Source organism: Dasypus novemcinctus, chromosome 7 (genome assembly GCF_030445035.2).
Source record: "Dasypus novemcinctus isolate mDasNov1 chromosome 7, mDasNov1.1.hap2, whole genome shotgun sequence".
Taxonomy (NCBI): Eukaryota; Metazoa; Chordata; class Mammalia; order Cingulata; family Dasypodidae; genus Dasypus; species Dasypus novemcinctus.
This window is the reverse complement of record NC_080679.1, coordinates 10,166,829-10,180,639: the sequence shown is the minus strand read 5'-3', so window position 1 is coordinate 10,180,639 and position 13,811 is coordinate 10,166,829. Positions and strand designations below refer to the sequence as shown.

Sequence of the window (13,811 nt, the reverse complement as noted above, 5' to 3'; positions counted from 1 at the left end):
AGGAACCCTGAGCTCAGAGAGAAGCAAGACCTGGGACGAGAGGAACCCAAGAAGCCTGAACCATGGCAGGTGTCAGCAGCCATCTTGCTCCAACATGTGGAAACAGACTTTGGTAAGGGAAGTAACTTATGCTTTATGGCCTGGTATCTGTAAGCTCCTACTCCCAAAAAATACCCTGTATAAAAACCAACCGATTTCCAGTATTTTGCATCAGCACCCCTTTGGCTGACTAATACAATGACCTAAATAAACAGAAGGGCATTCTGTGTTTATGGAATGGAAAATTAAATATCATTAAGATGTCAATCCTACCCCCAATAATATACAGATTCAATGCAATCCCAATCAAAATTCCAATAACCTTCTTTGTAGAAATGGAGAAGTCAATCATTAAATTTATATGGAAGGGTAAGGGGACCTGAATAGCTAAAGCTACCTTGAAAAAAGCAAAATAAAATTGGATGATTCGGACTTCCTGATCTTAAAACTTATTACAAAGCCACAGTAATCCAAACAGCATGGTACTGGCACAAGGACAAATACCAGTGGAACTGAACTGAGAACTCTGAAATCAGCCTTCACATTTGTGGCCAAGTGAATTTTGACAGATCTAGTCAACTGGGAAAGAACAGTCTCTTCAACAATTGGTGCTGGGAAAACTGGATTTCCACTTTTAAAAAGGGGGAAGACCCTACCTCACAACATATATAAAAATCAACTCAAAATGGATCAAAGACCCAACCATAAGACCTAGAACTATCAAACTCCTAGAATAAAACGTAGGGAAGTATCTCTAGGACTCTGTGGAAGGCAACGGTTTCTTAGGCTTTACACCCAGAGCACAAGTAATGAAAAGAAAGAGATATATGGGACCTCATCAAAATTAAGAACTTTTATTAATCAAAGGACTTTATCAGGAAAGTAAAAAGAAAACTACAGAATGGAAATAATATTTGTAAACCACATATCCAATAAGAGTTTCACATCCAAAATATAAAAAGAAATTCTACAAGTCAACAACAAAAAGACAAACAACTCAATTAAAAAATGGGCAAAAGAGGGAAGCGGCTGTGGCTCAACAGACAGAGTATCTGCCTACCATACAGAGGGTCCAGGGTTCTATACCCAGGGCCTTCTGACCTGTGTGGTGAGGTGGCCCACGCGCAGTACTGCCGCACAAGGAGTGCGCCCCATAAGGAGAGCCGCCCCACATGAAAAAAGCACAGCCTGCCCAGGAGTGGCACCACACATATGGAAAGCTGACCCAGTAAGATGATAGCAACAAAAAAGCAACAGCTTCTCAGTCCCACATGACAAGAATGCAAACAGACACAGAAGAAGACACAGTGAATGGACATGAGCAGACAACGGTGGGGGGGGAAGGGGAGAGAGATAAAAAATTAATTTTTAAAAAAAGGGCAAAAGACATTTCTCCAAAGAAAATATACAAGTGGCCAAAAAGCAGATGAAAATCAAAACTGCAAGCAGATATCATTTCACACCTTAATAATTGCTACTATAAAAAAAAAAAACAGAAAATTATGTGTATTGGAGAGGATGTAGAGAAAAAGAAACACACACTCACTGTTGGTGGGAATGTAAAATGGTGCAGCTGCTATGGACAATAATTTGGCAGTTCCTCAGAAAGTTAATTATAGAATTACTATACGACGTGACAATCCCACTTCTAGATATATACTCAAAAGAAATGAAAATAGGGACTCAAAGAGATATTTGCACACAAATGTTCATAGCAGCATTATTCATGACTGCCAAATATGGAAGCAACCCACGTGTCCATCAATGGATGAATGGGATAAATAAAATGTAGTATATACATACAATGTAATATTATTCAGCTATAAAAAGGAGTGAAGTTCAAATACACACAACATGGATGAACCTTGAAAACAACAATGTTGGTGAAATAAGCCAGGCATAAAAGGACAAATATTGTATAACCTGACTGATAGGAAATAATTAGAATAAGCAAACTCACAGAGCCAGATTCTACAATAAAGGCTACCAGGGGCTGGACCAGGGATAGAGAATGAAGATTTAATGCTTAAATTATACAGAATTTCTACTTGGGTTAAACTCAGAGTCAGAAATTCGAATATAGGTTACCAGGGGTCAGATGAGGTAGAAAATGGGGAGTTAATGCTTAAATTAAAGTTTCTATTTGGAGCGATGGAACAGTTTTGATGATGGTGGTCACAACAGCAAAATATTGTGAACATAATTAACAGCTTTGAAATATATATTTGAATGTAGTTAAAATGGAAATTTTTAGACTGTATATCTATGTTAAAATAAATTTTTTGAAAAAACAACATAGGATTATACAATACAAACAATGAACCCTAATGTAAACCATGGACTATAGTTCATAGTACAATTATTAATATTCTTTCATCAATTGTAACAAATATATCACACAAATGAATGGTGCTAACAATAGCCAGGGTACATGGAAACTCTTTTCGGCATGCTCTTTTCCTGTAAACCTACAACTTCTCTAATTAAAAAAGAAAAAATCAAATGAAAGTACAGACACTTAAAACATAAATGTCTTTTCAATCGTCATAGTTAATCATTGTCAATGAAAGATCTTTCCGCTATGAAGTACTAGGTGAGCAGTCTGGGAAAAGGCAGAGCATTTATCTTTACCTTTACTGCTTTAACCAGTCTGTCACAAGTTCTACAGTGGTACAAGTTGTCATAGTCAAAAACTTCCTCTTCTACATACATGTTCCAGAGTGCATCTTCCAAACTAGACATATTTTTGACTGCTACTGTTAGATCTAAGAAGTCTTCCTGAAACATAAATGAAAATAATTTTGAAAAAACAAATGATTTCATGGAGTTCACAACTCATAAATGGACTAATCAGATATTTTTTTCTGTAAAACACATACATATTGGGAGATGCGGGTTTCCCAAACAGACACTGGAAAATTCTTAACACTAAATTATCCTTCTTCCTAAATCAAAAACTGTAATTTAGCTTAAGATATATCACAAGAATTCTTAAAGAAACAAGTTTAACAATTTGCTGTAAATATAATAAAACTTATCAGGAAACAAAACAGACCACTGAACACATATCTGAATTCAGAAGTGTAGATTTGCAAGGCTCATCAGTTATTATTTTGGAATGCAAGAGCAAGGGCAGGGTTGAATTTTCTAATGTAAATTCTATTTCCTCATCTTCTCAGGCTAGATGGTTTAAAATATTGAGAAACTTACAGGTAAAAAATTATTTTGAGCCAGGATAAAAAGGTATTTCTATAAAAATTAAGAGGAGGAGATTTTGTAAAAAGAGAACTTATCAGTTCTATTATAACTACATTTGTACTACAATACATTTTTAGTAATAAACACTTACTATCGACAAGTTTAAATCATATAGTTTTCTGTGTGTGCTCAGTAGCATTTATTTTAAGTTATTATGGGAACTGTAAACTAATAGGACACTAGGTAGTTCATGATGGAAATCTTAATAATAATAACATATATAGATTATAATATATATGTAAAAAGCTAATGTCTATAATTTATCATTGCTTTTATATATTTTTTGAAGTTACTTTGCAAATTATTATAGTTAAGTCAATCACACAGTAATTCATAGTAAGTCAAATCATACAGTAATTCAAAGACACATACAACATCTTAATGATTTCTAAACTATGCTGACCAAAGTCCAGGTAGTAAGGACCCAGAAGTATTTTTATTCCCAAATCTTTCTTTAAAAAAATAAAAAAGTATACACACACACATTCCAAAAAAGGAATTAATTCAACGTTTGGACAATGGCATTTAATTAATATTTTATTCATACAGTCAAAAACATAAAGTTTCTATAACTCTTGCTGTAACACAAGGAGATTTGTATTAAAGGATGGCTGCTTGGTAATAACCCTGTCTGCTGTATAAGATTCGTGGTGCAGACAGAGATTATTATATGTACATGAGCAAACTTCCAATTTCTAATTCCAATTAGATCAAATGGACAATCTATGTCATTACAAAGAATTGGAGATTATACTAGTGAAAACAGGATTATAATAGCTCACATAAGAATGCATGTACAAATGAAATTTCTGAAGGACATTTATAAACTAAATCCAATATTTAATTATAAATGTCAATTTAAACACTCCTCAGTATTCTCTACTTCTGTTACTTCCCTAATTAATTTTCTTTATAATATTCCAACCACCCAACCATGATATTGGCTTCTCTCATGAGGTCAGTCTTTTATTTGTAAACACTACCCCCATATCTTCTTCCACACATTAGATTACTGAATAAAAGATTTGTACAGATTTGAGATATTTGCTTTGGCTTATATGAATAAATACAAATTATAAACTGATGAGAAGCAGAAAGTGAGTAAAAAAATTATAAAAGTATTACTAGTAATACTTTATCCTTATGTGGTATTATTGGTTATAGATTTAATTACAAATTGTAATTTGTGATAAAATTTACTACTAAAACACCCTTACATATTCACCTGATTTTCACTGATATTCCCACATTCTTTACAAACAACCTGGTTAACAATGGTTCCATGATACAGACGATTAATGAGGTCATGGCCAGAGGTCCCAACTAAAGAAGTTTCCAAAGCACTGAATAGAATTCGAGTCAGTTCTTGCACATCATGTTGTCTCACTTCCTATAAGACAGGTAACTTTTAAATGCAGTTTCGTCCTTCCAATTTTTAAAAACAGATTAAAAAATAATGCTAAAAAAATACAAGATTTATCAAGCAATCCAAAGGTAAGCTTTGATCAGAGAGAATGACTTTTCAAAACCAGCTGAGAGCAGGTTAATACTTGAGCTCACTATTTTTATCAATACTATAAGAAAACATTACTAGTGTGTACATATAACTCATCTTACTTTAAAACAAGAAAGTGCATTTATTCTTGTGGGGAATTACACATGAGGCAGTGCCCTGGAAAGAAGAAAGGAACCCAACAAGCATAAACCTGTTTATGCGGGCAGTGTGCGCACAAAGAAACTGCACTCAGATCACACAATCAGTTAACAGTCTAAATGAGCACATTTAAAAAGAATTGGAATTTACTGCTTTGAACTGTAGACCAACTGAAAGAAGAGTAACACAGTGATACTGAGGAATATTCCTGATGGAACTTGCCTTAATCTGTTGAGTCATGTAGCTGTGTTTAAAGAGACTGAACTACTCCTTTAGAATATTTTATAAATCAAAGCCGAGAGGCATGTCAACATTGGAAGTGGAGAAGAAGAGGAAGACAAGTAAAGGAACACAAGGAAAAGGAGCTGGAGAGAACCATGGGAGTGCGAAGTCATGTGAACCACAAAGAGACAGTACTTTAGGAGGGGGTGGTGAATGCTACTGAAAGCTCATGAAGCTGAGAATAGAGAAGCATCTCCTGGACTTGGCACCACAATGTCATTAATGACTTCGACAAGAAAGGTAGAGACCAGGTAGAACAATTACAAGATGTAGAAATAAAGGCAGTGAGAAAAGACAATTTAAAAAATAAGTGCTGTATGAAGAGAAACAGATAAGGTGGATGAAAGTTGGATCAAGATGTGGGACTCAGGATCTTTTTCTTCTAGCATATGAGATGTGTCCCATTATCACTGGCTCTGACAGTATAGAAAATCTTCAGTTTTAAAGTTCTATTTCTAAACAATCCTAAATTTTGCAAAGGTGCCTCAGAGACTCTGTTGTACCATTGTAGCTCCATTCCTAGATGTTTCCTGAAATATTTTGCTTAATAAAAAAGGTTTTCACACCTTTAATATCCATGAAACCAGAAACGTACTGGAAGCTCTAATAAAAACAAAGGGAAATCCATCATCTGATGATGAATAAATAAAATATAGTCTATCCATATCATGAATATTATTCAGCCATAAGAAGGAATGAAGTTCTGATACATGCTACAACATGAATGAACCTTGAAAACATCAGCTAAGTAAAAGAAGCCAGTCGCAAAATAGCACATATTGTATGATTCCATTTACATGAAATGTCCAGAATACGCAAACCACATAAAGAGAAAGTACATTTGTGGTTTCTAGAGACTGTGAGAGGAGGGAATGGGGAGTGACTACTAAAAGGTGTGAAGTTTCCTTCTGGGGTAGAGAAAATATTCTAAAATTGATTGTGGAAATGGTTGTGCAATTCTATGAAAATACTAAAAAACACTGAATTATAGACTTTAAAGGAATGAATTTTATGATTTGTGAATTATATCTCAAAAATGCACTTATTTTAAAAAGGGGTGGGGGTGGGGTGGGCGAGAAAAGAATTAACCCTAAGCACCAGAAACTTAGCACATACTGCTTAGGGACTGTATTATCACCCCGTTCTACTTCAAGCCTGTGCCCTATCTCTTTAACCATAGGCATCCCATTGTTAAGGAGTGTTCCAGATTAGAAGACCAGAGTTCAGAGCTTATTCTTGAAGCAATACGGCTTTGCTCCCATCAATGCCTCTCTGTATTCTGTGATAGTTTCAATACCTCTGTCTTTGCAGAAATATATGTATTCCATAAAATGCAGTCTACTTGGTTTTTGTTTGGTTTTGATCACTGATATTAAAAATGAGCACCTCTACTCATTGCTGACAAATATTTATTATTTGTATAAATAGAAAATCTTTCAGGAACTCAAACAAAAAAACGAGAGAATGATCACATATTAAAGAACGTCAAGAAAAAGTCAGGGCAGGAAAAATGAAAAGTCCTGCTGAGAATGGTTTCACTGTTTTCCTTGAAGCAAATGTTCAAGTTAGAACACCCAGACTCAAACACAAAAGTACCTCACAACGGCAGACAGAATTTTTTCATTTCATTTACTTGTCATTTCATTTATTCATTGCTAGTCAAAGACTAAAAGGCTGATCAGCAGTCTGTTACATAAATGGTAAGAAATTTCCATGCAATATATGTTGTATCTCATCTAGACTACAAAGATTTTCAGGGCAAAAAATGAAAAAACGAGCTCTTATACTTTTCCTGTACCCACCACCTTTTCCCCACCCCAAAATCATAGCTACTCATAAAGTCCTGCGTACAACAAGTAGTTAAAATACATTTCTGGCTTACAATTTTTTAAAGTGAGGCAGAAACAAACAGTATCTTGAGACCCTAAGGAAAAAGTAGAGGTAATTAGATAACATATTAAATCAGTGTTTGCTCTTTATCACTAGTAGATTTTCCTTAGAGAAGCTAACCTTCGTACCTCATTGCAGGTCCACCCAAAACTGTCAGTGAGGTCTGTTGTGGATGCAGCTTCCTGATCTAACAGCAGAAGCTGAGCAAACAACCGCTGCAGCTGTAAAGGTATGATTCGCACCTGAAGGAGAAACAAATGCATTTCTAAATTAAGTCTTATAAATGTAGTTTAGAGCTTTTAAAAAAGAGCTTCACACTATTAGGTTGGTGCAAAAGGAACTGTGATTTTGGACCATATGTTTTAAATCATAAAAGTAGGCTCACAACGCGCAGTACTGATGTGTGCAAGGAGCGCTGTGCGACACAGGGGTGTCCCCTGTGTAGGGGAGCCCCACGCACAAGGAGTGCGCCCTGTAAGGAGAGCCGCCCAGCACACATGGAGAGCTGACACAGCAAGATGACGCAACAAAAAGAGACGCAGATTCCCGGTGCCGCTGACAAGAATATAATTGGACACAGAAGAACACACAGTGAATGAACACAGACAGCAAACAACTGGGTGGGGGGAAGGTGGGGAAAGGGAGAGAAATAAATAAAAAAAATACTACTACTAATAAAAAATCTTTTTAAAAAAAGTAGGCTCAAACACATCTTTATTAATCAAAATAGGAATCATTACAACAACACATTTTTGCCAGCAAGAAATAAGTTTGTTTATTCCTGAAGTATAAAAATCCATGGTTCAGGATTCAACAAACTCTTGGAAAGCATTATCTGCATCCTGCTGGTTGTGGAGTGCTTTCTCTGCAAAAAGTTGTTGAGATGTTTGAAGAAGTGGTAGTTGGTTTGTGAGAGGTCAGCTGGAGATGGTGGACGAGGCAAAACTTCATAGCCCAGTTCGTTCAACTGTTTAAACAGTTGTGCAACGTGCAGTCAGGCATTGTCGTGGGAAGAATTGGGCCTTTTCTGTTGATGAATGCCAGCGGCAGGCGTTGCAGTTTTCAGTGCATCTCACTGATTTGCTGAGCATACTTCTCAGATAAAATGGTTTTGCCAGGATTCAGAAAGCTATAGTGGATCAGACCAGCAGGAGACCACCAAACAGTGACCATGACCTTTCTTTGGTACAAGTTTGGCTTTAGGAAGTGCTTTGGAGCTTCCTCTTGGTCCAAGCACTGAACTGGTCATCGCCGGTTGTCATACAAAATCCACTTTTTATCGCACATCACAATCCAATCGAGAAATGCTTCGCTATTGTGTAGAATAAGAGAAGACAACACTTCAAAATGATGATTTTTAAAATTTTCAGTCAGCTCACCTTTCCAATTTGCTTCAAATGTCGAATGACCATAGAATGGTCAACACTGAGTTCTTCGGCAATTTCTCGTGTAGTTGTAAGATCAGCTTCAATGATTGCTCTCAACTGGTCTTTGTCAACTTCCAATGGCTAGCTACTATGCTCCTCATCTTCAAGGCTCTCATCTCCTCTGCAAAACTTCTTGAACCCACCACTGCACTGTACATTTATTTGCAGATCCTGGCCAAATGCACTGTTGATGGTGCAAGTTATCTCTGCTGTTTTATGACCCATTTTTAACTCAAATAAGAAAATCACTCGAATTTGCTTTTTGCCTAACATCATTTCCACAGTCTAAAATAAATATACATAGCAAATAAATCATTAACGAAAAAGAGAGAAATGCACATTAAAATGAGGTATAACAAAACCATATTTATTTAAGAATGCATGTCAATATCAAATGGCAAATTTCAACAATGCAAAACTGCAATTACTTTTGCACCAGCCTAACAGTCTCCTCGTATCTTCTACAATTAGTTTGAGGTCAGAATTGACTCAGTTCACTCAGGAAGAAGCTTATATAAATATCCTATTATAGAGGATGTATAAATTAAGATTCAGTTTTTCAGGGAAGTGGATGTGGCTCAAGCAATTGGGTGCCCGCCTACCACACGGGCAGTCCCAGGTTCAGTTCCCGATGCAACAAGATGTCCTCGGAGCAAGATGTTGCAATGAGGAGACACAACAAGGAAACACTATGAGAGACACAATAAGCAGGGAGTGGAGGAGGCTCAAGCAACTGGGTGCCTCTCTCCCAAATGGGAGGCCCCAGGTTCAGTTTCTGCTGCCTCCTAAAAAGAAGACAGACAGAAAGAGCAGACAGCAAGCACAAATAACTACGGAGGGGGAGAAATAAATAAATAAATAAATAGATAAAATCTTAAAAAAAAAAAAGATTTCGTTTTTCTTTGAAAATTCTAATTCAATCCAAAAAGTTTTATCTGGAATTTTTTTTTTTAACCACAGCATAGTTCAGATCAATATTAAAACTCCAGTTATCTTAATAAACCACCCAAATGATTACAGACTCACAGTAATTAAAATCTCTAAAATAGTTCATTCTTTCTCCAAATTATGTCAGATACAGATATACTCCCTAGGTAGGCATTTCCAGTCACAAATATCTCACTTTGAAGCTCTGACATTTAGTAGGCTGAATGTACCTTGCCTCACTTTCTTTCTGCTACTCCAAGCCCGTTCCTGCCTTAGAGGCTTTGGTGAGGGCCAAGGGTATAAAGCAAGATAGAAAAGTGGCATGTGGACAGACTGAACAGGGCCACTTAGGGACAGATTCAATGTGGTTCAAGAACCAGACTATGAAATAAATTCTGGAATGATGATACCCATTTAGAAACTTATGGCAATATGACCTTGCCAAGGCATTTAAAAAATATTTTACAAAAGTAATGCACCACAAAAGGTTGAAAATTAAAACACACATACACACATGCACATAAAAACTGGTCCTTTGCCACACAGGTGTTTGAGAAGCGCTGAGATGGATCATGAAAGAAGTTTTCCCAAAAACAATTAGGAACTTATGAATGATTTTTAAGCAGGAGAAGACCACAATTAGATCTTCATTTTAAATAAAATTTCACCACAGTAGCATGCAGAATAAATCAAAACCATACTCAACTTATTTCCAGAATACCAATACTAATGTCTATTTATTTTTTATTACAAGTAAGTGCATTTAATAGGTTTTATGGTAGACTAGTATGAATGAGTTATAAGTATCTCCTTCACCAGAAGAAAGAATAAACACAATGGAGAGTGAGGCATGTTTATAAAGCAGCAGTAGCATTATATTTGAAAAAGTAATTTTTTGGAAGGAAAACTCCATTGCCAATAAGGTATAGGTCAATTTGTTTTTTGAAAAGGAAAACCACATTTGATAATTTAAAAAATGATTGTTTTCTGTGAATATGGAACTTAATTCCTCCCTTGAAAAATATTTCCTCAATATTCCCAAAGCCTTCTGTAAATCAGATTAATACCTTTGCATCCTGCTTTTCCTTATCCTCCAGAGAACCAAGCTCTTCTGGACCAAGAGAAAATAAAGCTTCTAAACATAAAGGAGAATCACAGATGTAAATAACGTTATTTCATTTTAGAAAGCCAAAATAACAACAGAAGCGGACAAAGAAGACATAGCAAATAGACACAGAGAACAGACAATCAGGGTGGGGGGGGAGGGGAGAGAAATAAATAGATAAATAAATCTTTTAAAAAAAAAGCCAAAATACCATTAAATAACATCAGTTCAAGATTCAGAAATATAATTGTATCAGTACTTATACCATTAATCTACACATTTTACTTTTGTATAACATTATTTTACCCTGTACATACTCTATGTAAGGCTGCCAACCGCTCTTTGCTAGAAAGTAAAACATTCCCCAAGTTCATGCTCTTTCTCTTTTTTTCGTGTTAAAATGAAAATGTCTTTTTTGTTGAGGGTAATAGCAGACAGTAGTCAACTTACTTGGAAAAATAAAAAGTTGGCAACCCAGTAATAGTCTCAAGAAAATTTTCACCCAAGATCTAGGATTCCACCCAATGGGGCATATCTGAATCTTTTGGGAAGTTTGTTCCAAACCTAGATAGAACTCCTACTGAGAAACTTTGAGATACTTCAGGGAGAGAAGGGATGGAGTTGGTATTACCTTCTCATTGAAAACTACTGCTTTACTGAGTTACTGTTATAATGTATGTTATTTTCCTCCTGGGTGATGGAACCAGGGAGGGCAGAAATGGGAATTATAAACCACAAAGCCATACAAGGACTTTCACAATCATCTCCCCCTACTTTCAGCTACACTGTACTCAGAGTTCAATCTACTAACCCTGCCCCTTAAAATATTATTCCAGAAAGTCCCAAAATTATTTTCCTCCAGTTTTCTGTCAGTCCTTACCCCTTTCAAATTAAACCTCCCCCTCAAGCAGCATTAGGACTCATGCCAAACCTTAAGGAGGAGGGCACAAACCACACTAAGATGCTAAACCATGTGGGTGGCTGGCAATTTCCTTTGCTGAAGAGGAAAATGGCCTGTGTCTGGTTTCCTTTAGTTGGTTTCTGGGAGATTCTCCTACATTTTAAAAATAAACTCCTCTTTAATTGAGCTAATTTAAGTGGGTTTCTGTTCCTTGCATAAATCCCTTATCTATAATCCTTGGGGCTTTGGAATTCAAAATTCCAATTTTACAAAGGTATTATGAAGGATTATATATATTACATTGCATGCCCAGCAGGGTCTGCACTAGTCAGTATCCATTAATCCCACAGATTAGTATTCCTTTAATAAATGTAAGAGTATTCACCCAAATGAGATAAGGACTATAAATAGCCCCACATCAAGACAAGTTCTGAGATCAAGATTTCGAAACTGGAGATAAACAATTGTGGATCTGTATAAATAATGTGATAACTTTCCCTGCTCCAAAAAGCAGGATGTAATTGTTTGGGTAACACTGGCTTAAGTGGTTGTTACATTAGTGAAGTTTTAAAACTTAAAAATATAACTAATGGAAAAATAATAAAAGCTGGCATCAAGACAAGTATCTTGTACTTTATGTTGTACTTTATGGGAATTCTAAAAGAAATACATTGCCTTATTTTTTTGCTCTTATTACTAAATATTACTGTGCTCACACAGAATATATATAAGATCATTTAAGGAGGTTCACATTCCTCTGCAAAGAGAATTACCAAAGTTTACATTTTACATTTCTAACAATAAACACATACTGTGGTATATACCTTTAAGATATGTTGTCTAATTGCGACTTTGCATAATTAATTGCATGTAAAGATGACTACATATTACTAAGCAAACGCATATCCTATACCGTACCTCTAAATTCAGGTGTGAAATGAAGAGTCTGAAGAAGAGAATTAAGGTAACACGTTCCACCCTGATTTCTGATTCCACTTAAATTGGTGAATTCTCTAGGTGCGGGTGGCTCCAAAGATTTAGTCTTTAATTTTGTCCCTTTTCCATACTGACTATTTGACACACTGGAATAATCCTCATCAAATAGGTCCCCAAACATTGTGGAACTATAATACTATCCCTAAAAAACAAAACAAAACAATAAACATGTTATATATATGCTTTTATTTTTAAAACACATTGTCCCTAAACCTCCCTACCTTATACTTGGAATAACTATTTTAAGCTTTTCGTTAGAAGTTTGGACTTTGGACTTTTTTTTTTTTTTTTAAATCCCTGTCTGGCTCCTACTTACCTGGGCCACACGGGGGGCTTCACCTATTTTCTTGTATGTAAAACAGGATACCACTAACCACGCAAGGTCATTTCAGTTAAATGACATAATGAAAGGGTGTGACCCATAGTAAATGACAATTGACTTTTAAAAGGCATATTCGCATCACTAAAAAACGCCTCACAGCTAACCCACTGCGAGGATGGCAACCAGCACAGAATCGCCAATCCTAGATTCTGCGACTTGACAGGAGCCTTGGGTCCACCAATCGCTTCCTATAAACTCTGCTTCTCACACTCTTCAGTGCTTTTACCAGATTAGGGCAAAAAAAGATAAATGACTCTTTTTTTCAAAGAGCAGTCTAGTGTTGGAGAGCCAGGGCAAGGTCCCTGATAAGAAAGGCTTTAAAATGATAGACCTAAAAAGCCCTACAATACGTATCCGTGATCCAAGCGTCACCCTTGCGTACCTAGGTGACCTGCTCAAGGTCTCACATTGGATGTGACAATGAGTCATTCGGGGATGAGGGCTGCTAAGAGCCCAAGCCAGTGTCTAAATGACAGGAAACGCTCCGGAATGCAATGATTTTCCTTTCCCACCCTCCTCAAAAGAAAAGCAGAAATGGAATTCGGAAGTCTGGCTTTGAGCTCGCGGCCTGGATTCCTGTTCCCCCCACTCCAAGGCCGAAACCCGGGTCCTTCGTCCTTCCAAGACACCAGGAAACTGGGAGGCGCGACTACGCAGACGCCCCCGCGAGCAGGTACAGCGGACCGGCCGCCAGGGCAGCGCCGCGTCCCGGGGCAGGCCCGAGCTGCTACCCGCCTCGCTCACCTCAGACTGTGCCGCCAACGCAGTCCCTGGCCTCCCACGTCCCTCCCGCGCTTCCCTGCCGTCGGCCCCACTTACTGACTGCCTAAAGCCCAAATCCCCGCCCCGGGTCAGACTCGAAGCGAACGAACACGCCCAGGCCGAGCGCCACCACGTTGGCGAGGGCGGATCTCCCGTGGCGAGGCGCGGGCGAGATTTATAGGACGCGC

General features: G+C 37.1%; 1 protein-coding gene across 3 annotated transcripts; it reads right to left on the bottom strand.

Moving 5' to 3' along the window:
- Nucleotides 1-879: 879 nt before the first annotated feature.
- Nucleotides 880-13,811, bottom strand: USP40 (ubiquitin specific peptidase 40). Of its 3 annotated transcripts, none has more exons than XM_058299869.2 (6): nucleotides 13,681-13,811; nucleotides 12,402-12,621; nucleotides 10,545-10,612; nucleotides 7,252-7,365; nucleotides 4,523-4,687; nucleotides 880-2,817 (listed from the first exon to the last, which is right to left on the bottom strand). In XM_058299869.2, the coding sequence occupies exons 2-6, from the start codon at nucleotides 12,598-12,600 to the stop codon at nucleotides 2,629-2,631; spliced, it is 735 nt and encodes a 244-aa protein (XP_058155852.1). In that variant the 5' UTR covers nucleotides 12,601-12,621; nucleotides 13,681-13,811; the 3' UTR covers nucleotides 880-2,628. The 3 variants fall into 3 exon arrangements, with proteins under 3 accessions (XP_058155852.1, XP_058155851.1, XP_058155853.1); XM_058299868.2 differs by having other exon boundaries at nucleotides 2,614-2,817; nucleotides 13,606-13,714; XM_058299870.2 differs by lacking the exon at nucleotides 4,523-4,687 and having other exon boundaries at nucleotides 2,614-2,817.